General features: G+C 35.8%; 1 protein-coding gene across 4 annotated transcripts in view; it reads left to right on the forward strand.

The window, feature by feature from the left end:
- Positions 1-17,319, forward strand: part of PTPN3 (protein tyrosine phosphatase, non-receptor type 3) — a 91,006-nt gene that overhangs the window by 38,885 nt on the left and 34,802 nt on the right. For all 4 annotated transcript variants that reach the window (XM_027643973.1, XM_027643974.1, XM_027643975.1 and 1 more), the window contains 3 exons: positions 4,650-4,822; positions 9,581-9,715; positions 11,225-11,401. In XM_027643973.1, the coding sequence (XP_027499774.1) occupies positions 4,650-4,822; positions 9,581-9,715; positions 11,225-11,401 (485 nt within the window). The remainder of the gene's footprint in view (positions 1-4,649; positions 4,823-9,580; positions 9,716-11,224; positions 11,402-17,319) is intronic.

The raw sequence follows: 17,319 nt of genomic DNA on the forward strand, positions 1-17,319 counted from the left end.
TATCCTCTCTCTGTTTCCCATTTTTTGTTTCCTTTTCAACACTGAATTCTTCCACTTTTGGTCTATTATACTGTGTCTTTCCTATGAAGGTTTCTTCTCCCTTGGAGACTTGGGGTAAATGCAGGTCTCCATCTTTTCTCCAATATTTATTAAACTAGCATATTTCCCTTTTCTTGCCAGCATCTGCTGCTTTTTCTTTTGTCACTCTCCCTGCCCTGTAGAGTTACTCAATGCAGTGAATCTACTAAACAACTGCTATGTGTAACATGGAGGGCTTCAGGAGTTGGCAAAGGATGTGAAGATATTTGATAAAACTAATGTAATTTTTCTGCTGTTAAGGGTTGGCTTCATAATGCTGCAGAGCAGCTGAAATATTAGTCTATTTAATGGGGGGGGGAATCTTGATTCCTGATTATTATTGTGCTGAAACAATGCAAAAATAAATTAAGATATCTTTTTACAAAGATCATAGAATATTTAATATGACAGTAAAAACCAAAAAAACCCCTGCAGAAACTAGGGACCAGCAGATGTATAAGTATTTTAATTCAGTTCAAGACAGAACTCAGACATAGTAAAACTATTAACTTATAGCTAATCTTCATGAAGGCTCTTTCTGGTAGTAAATGAGCCCTTAAAATGATAGGCCCTTAAAATGTGTTACAAGAAGACCTCATGACCCACATTTTTTACCCAAAAGGAAAATATTTTCATATTATTTCTTTCCTGTATGTCCTTCTTTTTTCCCAGTTTGGTGGGTTCTTTGAAATTTGAGTAGTGTGCAAGCATGTACATGTTGTTACTTTTCAGGATTCACGTGTAAACGAAGTTAGTATCTAGAGAGGGTGTTACTGCACTAATGCTTGCACGGACGCATAGCATGCATAGAGTGCGTCCCAACCAACTCTAAGGGGATCTTCAGTGTTTTTGCTATCTGTAAGTTTCTAAACATATGGTTTATATGCAAACATGTCACAGTCTGTTCATATGTATTTCACTGCGTGAAGAAAGAAGGGGTTGACAAATTACTGCTTTGTGAGTGCAATGATATTACACTTGCAAGTATTACCTTCCTCTGGGTTTGAGGATTGAAAATTCACTGATAAATATAAATATCTTTATATACTCAAATATGGCAGGCTTATGGGCAACAATTTCCAAATGTGCCTGTGAGAATAAATGTAGTAACAGAAGTCTTTGAGAGGGATTAGTAAAATGGAGGTTGGAACTACATGATCTTCAAGGTCCCTTGCAACCCAAACCATTCTTTGATTCTTACAGTGGTTTTGGAATATGGAAAAATGAAGTGTCCATAGACAACAGTCTCTGTACTTAATATAAAATATCTGTATTCATTACATAAAGACTTGACTGCTGTCAAAAAATGAATTTTTCTTTCTGGAGACTTGTGTCACCTTTGAAGAGAACAGCAATTTTAATTTGTTCAATTAAACATTTGATAAATTATGATAGTTCAAGGCTCTTGATTCTTTTAACTTATCTCCCCTTAAGTGATCATAATTCTTTGTTTTTTATCTATGTAGATTATAGTAATACACACAGTATTATGCTTAAAAAGCTACAGAAAAAGAAGGCTAGCTGCATGACCTTTTTATTCTTTCTTAGTACATACTAGAAAGCAGACCAGGTGTGCTATTAAATCTATGGATATATCCATCCTTGTCAGCTCCCTTTGCTTGGAATTTAGGGCAGTAAGTCTACAGTACTCCAGTGGTATTGCTTGAAAAAACTTACTGATGCAGTGCATTGGGAGTGGAGCCCTGGGGGGTTTTGCCAGAACAGTGGATCACTTGAGGGGTTTGTGAGGGCAGATGACTAAGTTGGTGTGAGTCTTTGGATTGATTAGCTCCTTACTTGGAAATACAGGAGGAAATAATAAATGAGGTTGAAAGTAAGGAAGATGAAAGAATGTGGGGAAAACAGAGCAGATACTGTATATTCATAGACAAGGTTTGACTAAAGATGATCATAGTGCTATAGCACTTCTTTTATGTTTTGTATGTCATATGTAGATTCTTTACAAAAATCTACAGGAAGTTCTCAAAGGCAATGAGTTTGCAGTCCTCTGGGATCTGCCATGTTTCATTGATTTATTCTCCTTATTTCTTACTTCATTTTTCTTTTCTTATGTACCTTTTCTGAAAACCCAACTTACCTTATCTCACTCTTTTCCTGCTACTCACATTCTCTTTTCCCCTCCTACTGCTTCAATCCATTGATCAGCTACTTGATTAGGAGTAGGCAGTATTCAGTTTCTACTGAAGAGGTAGGTAAGGGCTGGGGAGCAAGACTGCTGAATCAGTGAGTGTTGCTATAAAGTCTTGCACCCTTCATTAAGTCTACATCAGATTTAAGGTAGGAATAGGAACTGTGCTGTTTACAAACAACATTTTGAACCTTTCAGAAACAAAATTTTATTTTCAGTTTGCTTATCTAATGCTTGAAGACAACTTCATTTTCTGCATATTAAAATATATCTTTATTTTCTATGTTGTAGATATTTTCAGATATGTAATAAACATACAACTGATGCAGAGAGTTCTTCCATATGCTGAACTAGCAAGACACTCACTTTAGCTATAGACGGTTGTTCTCTTTACCTTAATGGCCACAAATTTCTCTAATCCTCATTTCTTGGTAATTATTAAAATGCCATTTTTGGAACTTGAGAGGTATGATGGGTATTAGATCCTTGGATTCCACTAGAACTCTCTTCACCTTTGAAACAGATTCAATAGCATGACTTGCAGTGGTGGCCGTTAGTGAGACAGATTGTTATGTTAATATAAACATTGAATAAGTTTTTCTGCAACTTCTGAAAATATTTTTCCTACTTTAAGTTCATATTAAAACTCTTAGCTTGCTTAGAGCCTACTAAGAAGTCTCAGTGATAACAGTTGGGAAAAACACACTTGTTTTAAATTTACATAAATTTAAAAACAATATTAGGTGTACTTAATTCTTTATCTTTACATTATGGCTTTTCAGGATAATTGAGATGTTTGGGTAAAATAATTTTTGTGGCAATTGAAAAGCTAGTCCTTCAGGCCAACAAAAATATCTATACACTTAAATTTTTTTGTCTACTGGAGTAGTAAACCCTTCAAGTGGTATTCAACCAACAGGAAGTATGTCAGAAATGGCATTTGTCATTAAGTCTTTCACTGATGTATGCTTTTTATATTTCAAGAAATTCTGGGTTAAAGTGGGCAAGCATAATGATATCTTATTTCATATAAGCTACTCAGAAGCAACTGTGGAGAACTGAAAAAGATGAATTGGTTGCAGTATACAAGAGACTCAAATAAAAAACTCTACATCTGAAAAAGAAAATATTTTATAAATGTTTTAACAGCTATAGGGAAAGCATTCCTAAAAGATTACAATCAGTTAAATGTTTTTCAATCCTTCTGTAAAATCAAGAGGCAAATCTTTTTTTCTTTCTCTTGAGATTCTTATTGTTTTTGTAAAATAGCAACTGAAGTAGTAGGTTCTCTGAACTAGACATGAAGTGATTTGCAGAATGTGGGATTGATCTCTGATACATGGCCTTTGTAAAATGTTACCTAGAAATAAAAAGAACACAAGAAAAATAGATTGAGTATTCCAGCCAAAATGGTCTGTAGTTACTTCCCAACAGGATTGTTGCTGTGAACAAGCGAAAGGTTGCCTGCTTAATTAGGTGTTGAGATGTCAAAATCAGTCATAACTCAGAGCAGCTGGAAAAGATGAGTGATGAAAACTTGCTTTTTTTTTTCACTGAAGTGCTGAGCTGTGATAGCGACTGACTCAGGTCTCATGTTATCTTTATTTCTTCTCTTTACTTTGCTCCTGTTCCACTTTCTTTGCATCAATAATTAGATTAACTAACCAAAGCTATATCTTGTGCAAAACTCTTGGGCATAACTGTGGGTGGCACAATTGTGTTACACCTGTGTTTCACTGGCACTTTGGCACTGAAGTTACTTGTAAGAGTTTGCACCAAGACACACAAGTTTTGTATTCTGCTCCCTTCTGATCCTCCTCATTGCGGCCTCATGTTATCATCCAGGAAACAGGATTGGATTTGAACAATAGTAGCAGCAACTCCAGTCTCATCACAGCTACTTTCTTTCCCCCAAGATGGATCACTGTTAACATCTTCAGTTTCTTCCAAAAGACTATCAAGAACATGCTTTTTGCATACTATGGCACTTGAAAGAACATTATTGAACTAAAGCCTTCTGTGGAGAATTTGAATTCAAAGAATGAAGGCTTTTCCTTTTTACATTGTACCCTTAATGGAATGTTTTAAAGAGTTTTGTTAGTCTTAGGAGGTCAAGATCTGACTGGAAACCTGAAAATCTATTTAGTTGTTTAACATGACACTCATATATATAAGGTCTTTACCACTTTAGGCTTACTTATTTCATTAACTTTTAAATTGAACATTTTGCAGTTTAGAATGTCATATGGTCATAGGGTTATTTTGGCCATATCCAGCTCAAAATCTACTATATGCTGATTTTTTTTCCCCTAGATGTATTTTTCCTGTTTAAGCTTAAAATAATTTTATTGTCATTTTATGAGTGTGTTTACTGTTTCATCTGCTTGTATATATTGAAACATGGTATTTCCTCCTGTTACAGAATGAATCCAGAGAGCATATTGTTGCCTTCAACATGTTAAATTACAGAGCATGCAAAAATCTTTGGAAATCTTGTGTAGAGCATCACACATTTTTTCAGGCAAAGAAGTCACTACCTCATGAAAAAAAGATATTATCAAATTATTGGACCCTGGGTTCTAGAAATCCAACAAAGTAAGTATTGTGTGAAAGCATGTTTTGCTCCATTAATGGGAATGGGAGGATTTGTCAGTGGTAGCTCAAGTTGGAGTGGCAGAGCTCAGTTCTGCCAATAGCTCTGTCCCAGTCTGTATATGAACCATTTGAAAAGTTATATGGCTGTGGTTTCAGTTTCTGCAACATGATATCATTACAGTAGAACTTGTCCTATAATTTCCTAAAAAGGTGTTTGAATATATGTTTTACTGGTATTTTTTCAACTATGCTGGTTCAACTTGTGGTATAAAAACACAAGAAAGTAAAAATGTCATGTAGATAATGATCCAGTAAGAGAATTTGCTGAACAGATTTGTTTTGAAATGTTTAGCCCTTAGTGTCATGTACACATTCTATTTAATATGTTAGGGCAATTTCTGGAGTGCATCATACCAACCACTTATTACTGACATAAAGATGAAAAGCTTTGTCCCATTCAGGTATCCAAGATACCCCTTTTGGGACACTTCTAATCCTTCATTTGTCTTGTTAGGTTCTTCTAGTCATGGAGTTGGTAGTTTCATGATGTTACCTAAGGTCTAGTGATGAAGTTGGTATTATTCCTTCCCATATACAGTAACTAGGCCCTGTCTTCATTAAAATTAAGCTGCCAGTTTATTGTCTAGTCATTTGACATTGTAACGTCTTTCTCCATTTCTTTGCAATTGACCTTTATTTTTACCATCCTGTGTGATTTTTAAAGGGGGAGGTTTTATGGAAGTAGTTCTGCTCTTTTATCTTAGAGGCTTTTAGACTTTTTTTGATAAGTATCAGTCCCAGTGACTTATTTCATTATGTTGATTTGTTCTGTTGTTTCACTTATCAGCAATTCAGCTTCAAATGTGTCTTGTGCTGTGTCTTCATTGTCTCATCGATATCTGGTCCCCACTCCCCAAAAACATTCTGTAATGAAAAATAAAGTCTTATGTCATTATCTTCTCTGAATGTTAGATTCTGGAGTGTTCTTTGATCCTTTGATCATCTGTATTCTCTGTAGACTCTCTAGAAACCTGCTTGTTCTGATGATTTTGGAAAAGTATTCATTTTATTGTTTTCTTTTTGGTTTTGTGTGGTGCATGTTTGTGTGGGGTTTTGTGTAGTGTGTTCCCTTAACAGTTTAACTTTACATTTAATTTGTCAGGCTGATTCTCGCTTTTCTATTTGGATAAGCTTCAATTTTTGAATGATATCATACTTCAAATAGTCTCTTAGACTTTGGTGGCTCTCTGACTTTTCATACTCTCATGACTATATACTGCAGAAATTCATACTGAGTGGACTGGTATTGCTTGTAAATGAAGTAGTTAACCTATGAGGGCTGTCCAACTGTAGGAAGTCTGATAAAATATCGTGTTTTCTGCTGGAGTGGAATTCCAGGTTTTCACCTAGTACTAGATCATAGCTAGATGGTCTGGTTTCTAGATAATAGAAGACAAGTAGTTGTATGAACAGTATTCTAATTTTCTATTGGTTTACAGATCCGTCCTTTTAGAATTAGCTCCTTTATGGGGTGATATGAACTTATTCTTTCTATAGTGGATGTGTTGAGGAGGTGACTCTCAAAGTTTGTAGGGTTGTCAGGTCCTGGAGTCCTTTATTTCTCTCAAATTTGCAAAGAGATTCAAAATCCCAATCCTCCTATATACATATATATACACAGGGATTGCACTGCATTTGTAATGTTAGGAAAGAAAACAGCATGGCTTCCAACTGGTCCCAGTTGAGTATCGTTCCAATTTTTACCGAACATTTTTTTTTTTTAAAATCTGCTGTTACTGTTTCTTAATAGCCTGTAGCATGCAGGATAGTTCTCATTGTTGATCTAAGTTACTAAAACAGAATTCTCTTCAAGTAATTTCGTGTTCCAAGGCCCTGTGTCTGCTGAATTGCTTACTTAGACTCTTAAGGAATCTCTGGGATGATCTCTTTGTGATCTCTTCCATCAGCTTAATGATATCCTCTGTACTAATGCATTCTTTGGCCCTATTTATACCAGCAACAAGCATGAAGTTTAGGATCCACATGAGGGAGAAGTGACTCAGCAACCACTGCTATGAAAGATGGCTAAAGTACAGAAGAAACAACAGTAATTTTGAAAGGCTTTGAGTAATTCCTATGAACTTGGCCAATGTCACTCAGCAAAATTAATTTCTCAAAAGATTTGAGAAAAGGGGTGAACAAGTAACTTTTGAAGTCATATGTCACATATTGAAAATTTTTACTTTCCTACTTGTTTGCGATTGTGGAATGTTGTAAGAGACAACATGAGTTTCCATGTTACTTTTCAAGGATGGCTCTGATCTCATGGTGGAAGCTACACAACGAAAAAAGAGATTCTGCATTCTCCCTTATGAAAGGGATCAAATTTTTGCATTGTGCAAATCAAACAAACACAAATAGACAAACAAAAACACAAAATTAAACACTCACACAAAAACCCCACCAACCACATCATGCAACCCTGGAGGTTTTAAGATTGACTTGTGTTCAGTAATTCTTTCAATGCAACTTCTGTCAGCTTTAAAGGTGGCTACAATCAGGTTTTACCATCTTAAGTATCACAAGTTTTCCTATGGAATTTGTGGCTTTCTTATATTATGTTCTTCTACCTTATGTGAGGCAAATAGCCTAGCATTTATTGCATCGGTTCAAATAGTTGAACTCTTGCAATACTTGAGTACAATTTCTTATTTGCAAATCTCTGTGCCCTTCTAGATTCTTTTTGCTTAAGGTACTAGTGGAATTCCATTTAAATTAGGCTTCTGAGTTGTATAAAACACCTGAAAGCCTTATTCTAGGAGCAGACTGAATCACATCTCTCAGGTTCTTAGAGGTTAGTTCATTCAATGCTTGTGGACTGAATGCTGAATAACCTCTCCTAGGCACATTCTCATTCCTTTCTGAAAAGCTAAAATTGTATCTATTTTTTTCACCAAGGATAGCCTCAGTAATAAATGAGAGAAAGGAACTGTCACTTCAAGATATTATAGCCCATTTCAGAAAAGCTTTGGCAGCCTCCCAAATGTTTGCTGAGAAATATCCTGGTATTTGGCATCTGAAGGGCAGCTACTTGGAGTTCAGGAGATTATTTATCTTATGTGTCTTAACTGAAATATCTAGAGAACATACTGTATAAGTGATTTTGTGGTCAGGGTTAGGAGTTTGGGATTAGAGTTAGGGTTTAGGGCTCTGGCTCCCATCACATGAGTAATGTTGCACTTCAAAAGTCAACTGCATTGGAAAATGCATGAACAGGCACTTGTAAAAAAGAAAGACTGATTAATGTGGAATTCTTCAAAATGCATTTTTCATAATGCATCCTCTTTTTCCAATCTCCCTCTCTGCTCCAACCATGTAAGCCTTTTTTGAAAGAACTCTTTGTTTCTCTAGAAGACCAGAGTTGTTGGTGCCTTGTCACTGGTATTTAAAAGAATTAGAAAAATAAATTGGATAATACAGGCAAAAGCTTCTCCTGAGTTCATGGACTTTTTTTTACTAAGCAAAAAACATTCATGGGTAGCTGATTTTGATATGCAGATAGTTCATATTCGTTTTCCCTCTTTGTTTTTCATACTGGGAGAAGCTTTAAAAGTACATTCGGAAGATGAAGGAATTGATTTCCTTTAAAATGACGAACAAGATATGTGAAATACTTCAGTGTATATAAAAAAAAAGTCTTGGATTGCGTTTTCTTTTATTTATAGAAACAAAAAGCAGTACAATGTAAAGTCTGCTTAAGGTTTGATATAGTGTGAGTAATATCCATGGCATAAACAACATTTTTCTCTTAATGCCATGTAAAATTGAGACTTTTCAGCTCTACAGTAGAGTACTCACATACTGTCTGCTATCCCAGCTGCTCATTATGTACAGCTCAGGTCGTAATAAGCCAAAGGTGGTTTCTCTGTAACTCATAAATTGCTTGTTTTCCATGAGAAATCCTAGGCCTGTAAACTCAGGGATGAGCAGCTTGTTTCCCTTTTCTTGTGGAATGCTCTATAAAAAGAAGCAAAAAAGTTAGTTTATCTCAGTTTCAGTCTACTTAAAAATTTTCCTTATGCTGTATAATTTCACTAGTAATACATATTTATTGCTTTCCTATCTGAGGTTCTGGTTCTGATGCAACCCTTATCTTGTCAGAATCTTGTCCCAGGAAGCAGTCCAGACCTGGAGATTCTATTTGCATGTCAGATCTTTTACTAATGGCGTATTCCTATAAGGAACACATCACTCAAATGTGACTTCTTTCCAGAAATAGTGTTACCTGGTGTACCTGTTACTTGATGAGGCAGCAGATAGATGTGTAATGTTGTCCTGTGAGCAGTGAAGCTATTGGTGAATTGTTATCCCTTTATGCATATTAACAGGGAATCTCTAGAATATTTTACCTGTATTTGAACTGTGTTTTGTCAGGCACTTGGTTCAGTGCCAGTAGGACATACAAATTTCCTTTTCTCCTGTCTTCTTAAACACAATTGGTTTAAAAATCATTCTTAGAAAGTTATTTTTACTCAGACTTGTGCTTAGCAATGTAGCAGGGCTTAACAATCAGTTTTATTGGCACAAGTGAGGGACAGCAGATCTCTGAAAGAATATAAATACATAAGTAAGGAGAGGTAAACTCAGGGCACTCTTTAAAACATACGAATTGTAAAGTTGACTTTCATAAGTGTATTTTATTTCATTTAAGTTTTCTCGGCAAAATAATTCACATATAGTTGTTTTGTTTCTTTTCAGGTCTGTAAACAACCAGTACTGCAGAAAAGTGATAGGAGGGATGGTTTGGAACCCATCTATGAGACGGTCCTTATCTGTTGAGCATCTAGAGACCAAAAGCCTTCCTTCTCGATCACCTCCTGTTACCCCTAATTGGTAAATCCAGTTTTAGGTTTCCCAATACCTTCTAACCTCCTACTGTTTCTAATTGTATGCACTCTAGCAGAATAATTATGTAGTGTGTACATATATATTTAAACATTGTCATTCTGAGAATAGATATGATGATAGAAGAGTGGGTGTCACTTACCTTAACTTCAGCAAGGCTTTTGATACTGTCTACCAAAATCTTATGTCCAAGTTAAGACATTATGTTCAGGATGGGTGGACAGCAGGGTGGTTTGAAAAAACATTAAAATGGTTGGATGACTGGACTCAGAGGGGAGTTGTTAATGGATCATACTCTACTTAGAGGACAATAACAAGTAGATGACTGTAGGGATCTGTCTTTGGACCTGTCCTACTTAACATCTTTATGATCTGGAGGAGGCAATGGAGTATTTGACCATAAAGTTTGCAGATGACACCAAACTGGTGTCAATAAGCCATGTGATAGGGCTGCCCTCTAAAGCGACCTTGAAAATCTGGAGATATGACCCAATAGGAAATTCAATAGAGACAAACTCAGAGTCCTGGGAAGGAAGAACCCAGTGCAACAGTATTGTCTGCAGTGCTATACTCTGGAAAAGGGCCTGATATTCTTCATAGGCAGAAGTGGTACACAAGCTGCCTGGTGTGCCCTGACAGCAAAGAAGTCCACTTTAACCTGGCAATATTAACAGAATTGTAGATGCTGAGTCAGTGGGAGTGATAGCCCCCTTTTGCTCAGCACTTATTAGACCTTATTAGAATGCTGCAGCCCTTTAGTATCCGCTCATACAAGAAAGACACTGACAATCTAGAGTGAGCTCAGCAAAGACCACGAGCCACCAAGGTAGTCAGGAGGCTGCAGCACTTATCCAATGAGGAGAGGCTGAGATAACTGCACTTGTTCAACCTGGAGAAGCAAAGGTTTTCCAGATGCCTAATAACAACCTGGCATTACTTAGGAGGAAGCTAGCTAGAAAATGAGGCCAGGTTCTTCAGTATTGCATGGTGAGAGGATGAAGCAACAAGTAAGTGTTGAAATAAGTGAGGTTCTGTCTGGATATAACGCAAAACCTGCTTCATCACATGGACAGTCGTTGCTTGGAGAAGCTGTGTAGTCTCATCATTCAGAGAGACTCTATTTTTTTGAGATATGACTAGATAAAGCCTTAAGCAGCCTCCTCTGGCCTTAGTTGACCCTACTCTGAGCAGAAAATTGGATTAGATGACCCCTATAAGTCCATTCTGACTTGAATTATCCTATAATTAAAACTGTAACAGTATAGGTTGCATTTTACAGGGGGGAAACACCAAATCAGTTCCATGTACTGAACCTAGCAGTGTATCATTGCCTAGTATACTATACAAAATACTTAAAAATTTATTATTTAAAATGAGGTTTATAGGCCTGCCATGAAGATTCTAGTCATAACTGCAATAGGATAGAAATTTTATTTCTATAAAATTTTGTGAAATATTCTAATCTTCCCACTTGTGTTTGTATTCTGTATTTTAAAGGCGGAGTCCTAGACTACGTCATGAAATTCGTAAGCCACGACACTCATCTGTAGATAACCTTACAAATGAGATTAGTTATATCACTGAAACAGAGGATGTTTTTTATACATATAAGGGCTCTCCCACATCAAAGGACAGTGATTCGGAGTTCTCTCAGAACCGCAGTCCACAGAGGAGGTAAGGACTTCTGCAAACAATCTACGACCTGTTTTGATTTTTTCTAAAAGCACCAAACAAAAAAATTCAAGAGCTTTAGTGTAAAACAATCAGCATCAGTTGTAATATTAGGATGGGTTCAATCGGTTCTCTGTTTGCATAAACTCTATTTTGACCAGTTGTTGCACTGCAAATGCCATGACACAAAATGACAAGTTATAAACAAACCGACTCTTCATCCCTAAAGTTCTAAGTAAAATTAGAGAAGCTATTAAGGCCTGCCTGATCATATCTGTGATATTCTGTTTCCTAGTAGCTTTTGCAATGCTTTTCTACCTAACATAAAATCTTCTTTTTTTGTGGGGGGAAAAAACTGAAATCTTGTAAGAGTTCACTCACATTCCACACCATCAGCTGAGCACTGTCACTTGAAAAAGGTATTGCATTTGAGTAAACACAAGAACATAATAACGCTAGTGGTCATCCATCTTTTTCTTTCTCAGAAGAAATGTCAATGGCTCATCTAAAGGCAGTCTCTGCTTTTTGCATTGAGTTATTTTGGCTGTATTCCTTGATGACCATCTTTGTTCTCTACAGTGGTTTTCTAGCCACCACTAGGTTTGCTTCCAGGGCTTGAAGCACCTATCTTTGTACTCATGTATCACATTTTATGTGTGGTTTCCCCTCATTTCTTAATGAATATCTTCAGATTATCACAATATTAACTTCAGAAATAATATACAAAGACATTAATTGTTCAGTCCCAAAAAGAAAACAATGACCTTAAAACTTTGAGCTGGGGGGAATGCTATGTATTAAAATGCAGGTTTGTTTGTACTGTTACAAAACAAAAATGGTTTCTAGTGATGCCTAGTGATTTAAAGGCAAGATGTATTTTGAGAAGCAATGTCTTAATGGAAGCTGATAGGACTCACCTGCCTCTGTGACAGTATGCAGCTGGTAACTGTAGCTTTAAATTCTGGATTTAAACTGTTTTCTTTAAATTTTATAATAATATTGTTATTACATTACAGCAGAGAGTTTTCTATGAAAAAAAGAAAAATTGACATGTGGTATGCATATTTGGAGTTTGTCACTGTGTCATTGTTTTTCTATTGTTCTGATTGGAAGCCAGCTGAACCTTAATACTACTTATTAGTACTGATGATGCTAGTAGCCATGATAGTACATAAGTGATGCCTCTAGATGTTGTGAGTAGTCATAGATGGGAAATCATGTATTTCCTGTGTTTTAAAGTTTGCAAATGATACACTTTAAGAAGCATTTTCTGAGTAAAAATGCTGAGAGACAGGCATAAGAAGAGATGATGATGGTAGACGCTGTAGACAGAAAACTAAGTTACAATGCTGTGCTCTGTAACTGGCAGATTGTGACCTGCCAGTTGGATATATTTTTTTTTTTTTACTTCCCATGTAGTTTTTCCCTTTCCTTTCTGATTCAGTTATCCTGTACCTACTGAGAATAGACTGGAAAAGCCTGCCTTTATGCTCTTTCTCAGACAATGAAAATAGGGCGTCTTAAATTTGAAAATAACACATTTGTTTATTTTCTGAGCCCTAAATGTCTGTGCAGTGTCCAAGTAATATCACTCACTTTGGACATAATTACTGTTACTACCTCATATAAGCCAAATTTTCCATGCATCTTAGCCCAAACACGTTCTTGGTTTCTTGGGTATGCTTATAATATTTGATACTCTGCAGGTAAATGAAAAATGCTTGCATAAATCTGATGAATTTAAATTCAAGTTGTGTGTTTTGTAAGAAGCATGTAATGCAAGGAATGAATGATCCTTTGTTGTATTGACTGTTTGACTTTCGTGAAGTAAAATAGTCACTAACGATTTCCTTTTTAACAACTGAGGTAAAATACAAAGTAACTGTAGAAACAAAAAAAAAAGTTTTTTCTCTACACTGAAGTTTTTGCCTGTTTATGTTAGTTCACCTTCCAGTTTTTTTCCTTTTGCATTCTTACAGTAGTTTTTACTTGCTTCACTCCCCTTGTTGAAAAATGTAAAGTAAAATTAAGTATGTATGCATAGTAAAATTTTTCTTGCCCTGAATGCTTTATTGATAGAAGGAATCTTACCCTATCACCTAAGTTAGTTTTTTAAGAAAAAAAGTTTACCTTGTATATCTTCAGTATTGAATATGGACACTTGCTCTGAACTTTTGCCACGCATCAGGAATATTTAAATATTAACTATAAAACACCTTCCTGTGTACTGATAAATCTTGTAAAGTCAACCTACTCATTTTTGCCATGCTGGTCTTCAGTAGATTTGAATTGACATAATGTAAATATGCTAAGGAAAAACCCTCAGATTTGCAATTTCAGTATTTCATTAGAGGAGAGCAAAGAGTAGCTTCTCATAGTCCTGCTAATACACATTGGCTTTCGAGGGCTTTTTTTACTGCGTAGCCCACTGTCTGAGACTGTTGATAAAGGTGTTAGTTAATGCTAATTATAACTACTGGATAGCTTTGGTCTGAAAAAAAAATCTGAAACATTTTTGGAGAGCTCCTAGGAAACAACTGTAAATGCTGATATTAAATCACTGAATGGTTATGTCTATCTTAATAATAATAATAATCATGCAACAGCTTGATTTCTGTAAACATCAATTTAATTTGCTATTTCTGAAGCTCAAGACTGTGCAAGCTGCAGTTAGCATAGAATATGACTCTTCACTTATTTTTCCAGTTGCCATCAGCATTTCAGGGGTGGTGGATAGTTTTTACCCTTTTTCACCTTTTTTTTCCAAACAAGTGGTCCAAGATAGACTTGCTTTCAAAGTGATGTGTTGTGATGTAGTGCTTTTTGAGGTAAACTGTAGATAAACTCATGTAACAAGAGTTGCTGCCTACCTAATGCTACCAAGGCACATTCAGAACCTTAGTGGATATCAGAAATGTAGAAGCCACCACTGCTGGCAAAGTACATACACCTGAATTTATTTCCCTATACGCTCTTTTTCTCTCCTGACAATACCAAGTATGTTTATTTTCTTAATAATCGATTTTCTTCCTTGCTCTGTTTATTCATTCACAGGAATCAATCAAGTTCTATATTCTTTCTATAAAACAGTACACAATTTAGAAAACAAATTATCTTGAACAGCTCTTAGTTTAGAGAGCATAAAACATAGCAGTTGTCAATATTTCTTCTTCAATTTCTTTAAATATATTGTACTGTATAAACATGTCAGCATCTAGAGCTATGTTTGCTGTTAAATACTTTAAAGGAACATACTGGAGATGAGGGTCAAGAATATTTGGTCATTCATTATATTTCTCTGAAGGACAAAATGATTTTTTTTTTTTTAAATGTGCTTTGTGTGAATGTTCTGCCTTCTAACTGAAAGTTGAGGAGTATGCTTCAGTCTCTGACTGGAAAAAAGAAAATTGGAAAATAGAGCAGACCATGTGCATAGGTGAACTACAGAAATCCAGGGCAAGCTTGTGAGCATTGTGTTATGTGTAGGTAGGTTGCTTCTGCTACACAAATTTTTTAAGGTCCTTTCACATTCAAGAAAAATTTGAGGCTCAGACATAGTGAAAAGGAGCAGTTTTTCTCTCTAATTAGTGTCTGCAGAAAAGATTGGAGCTGTCTATTACATATGTAGTGTAGACAAAAAATTGCTCTAACTCCAAATTAACATATATTATAGAACTTTATTCACAGGGCATGAATAGGTTTGCCTATTTAATCCAACTATCTCAAGTCACAGCTGCTTACAACACCTGTCAGAGAAAACAGTACTGAAGAGGACTTCAAGAGGACTTTTGTTTAGCCCAGGGCTCCCCAGTGTTTGTGAAGAAAGTATCCCCTACCAGTAGTTCTTGCTTTTTGTTGCCCTGCTGCTGTGCACCTCATCTGACAGCTACTGCGACTGAAAAATTAACACTAACATAGACATGGAGCCTACACTTAACCTTCTGAAGTTTCGTAGATTGCTTTCTCTGCTATGTAACACTTTGTTATGGCTGTGCCTCACCAGTTCAGAACAGGTAATCCAGTCGATCTTCTCACTGTATGTTGCACTCACTCTGTCACTCTATTTGTACCATGCCCACGTGCATATGCACATGGTACTGTTATTATTTCGTCTTTTAAAATGATTTCAAGAATAACACTGAGATAAAACATACCAAGTAGTGAGTGCATTTGTTTGATAAGTTTTCCAGTTAAAATTTGCTTTCTCTAGTCTTGATGCAGCTTCCCTGGAGATGTTTTCTTAGAGGTTTGCATTTGCTTCATTGAAGGACTGTTGCTACTGACTTCTCAGAATCCCTTCCACCCTAAATTACTTTAAGTCCAAAATTCTACTTGTTATAAATGCAACGTATTCCTTCATAAACTTTTCTCTTAAATGATTGTAAAGCTATAAACCTCTTTTAACTTATATTGTAAAACTGTCTTTTGTTAGTGATGTAGATGGCATAATGTGTACAACCCCAGAGTTGGAGGGGAAGGAAATGGAATGATGAACTAGTATACAAAAAGGAAATTCACTTGCACTGTGCTATGAATTTCTGGAAGTGCACATACGTTCCTGGTGTGAGTGTGATGCATCATCTGGTGAAGGTACTGCACTGAAAATAGATTTCCTGAACGGATGCTGCATTTGTTCAATTCTTTTAGCTTACCATTTTGATAGACAATAAACTGTGGCTGCATAGTGAGCTTTGGTGAATGTACTATAGGAACACATCATTATTTTAACTAAAATACAATTTCTTTTGTAAGCAAAACTTTTAAAACTTTACTGTTGATAAAAATACTCTTCAGATTTACCCAGCCATGTCCTAGTAATTGCTTTCTTGTATAAAATTGCACAAGATTATAAATATCCCACATTTTAAACTGTTATTTATCCTTAGTTCTTAATCATATACAACTATGATCATTTCTTTGTTCTTAGAAAATCTATTGCATTTCACAAAAGTTCGTTGTCCTTGTTTGTATACTCCAGCCTTTCTTAAGGAATATATCCTAAAACTAGATAGTGGACCTGAGAATATTTCAATTAGTTTTAAATTAGGGTTTTAAGGCTACTACTAATAGACTAAGTTTTATGTGCTTTCCCACTCAAATATACACAAAAAATTGTACATAGGTATATTTTGGTTAGATGTAAATGTCTCTTTTTAAATATATATCCTTATTAAAGCACACTACACTTTCCGTGCCAGTTCAAAAAGCTACATTTTGCATCCAGATGAAAAGTTTAGAAGTTGAATTACAAATCTGTGATGAGGCAAATGTTGCAGCAATCCAAGCAGTTACTGTGTATCAGAATACATGAAACTTTCATAGCAAGTCAGTAAACTGGAATATGGTCAATAGTGGCAATGCAGAGTAACAAAGTATCCCTTTAATGGTGATGGCAGCAGTTTACAAATGCGAATGTTTGGAACTTCTAGAAAATCACTGAAGAACTTGTGTATGTCCTCAAGTTTTTCTGTAATGGTACTCTTATATATGCAGCACAAAGAACTTGTGTCACCTTCTTACACAGCAGAAATGCTGAATATTCTGTGCATAAACTTCTCTAAAAGACAGTAGAAAGGTGTTTCTGAAAATATCTTCCACTAATTTTGCTTATGAATAATAATCCCAGGTTTAATGGTAAGTATTCCAAAAAGTGGTAATTGAAGTGCTGGCACTCTCAATGTCCCCAGCCCTCCAGGTGTTACAATAAAAGAAGCTTTAAGAACTTCAAGAACAGCACAAGGGCAAAACCTACAGATGTTTCCTTCAGTTGTTTATAAAAGGAGAGTTTTGCTACAGTGCTATTGTTTCACTTGTCCCTTTTCTCTTGGGGTTTTATTCTGCTGTAGTTTATCATCCTCAGTTCTCAGAATAGCAGAATTCACTGGTAGGTCCCACCAAAATGGGGGGGAGGAGACTTTCCT

Source organism: Corapipo altera, unplaced genomic scaffold (genome assembly GCF_003945725.1).
Source record: "Corapipo altera isolate COAL_440 unplaced genomic scaffold, ASM394572v1 24b, whole genome shotgun sequence".
Classification (NCBI taxonomy): Eukaryota; Metazoa; Chordata; class Aves; order Passeriformes; family Pipridae; genus Corapipo; species Corapipo altera.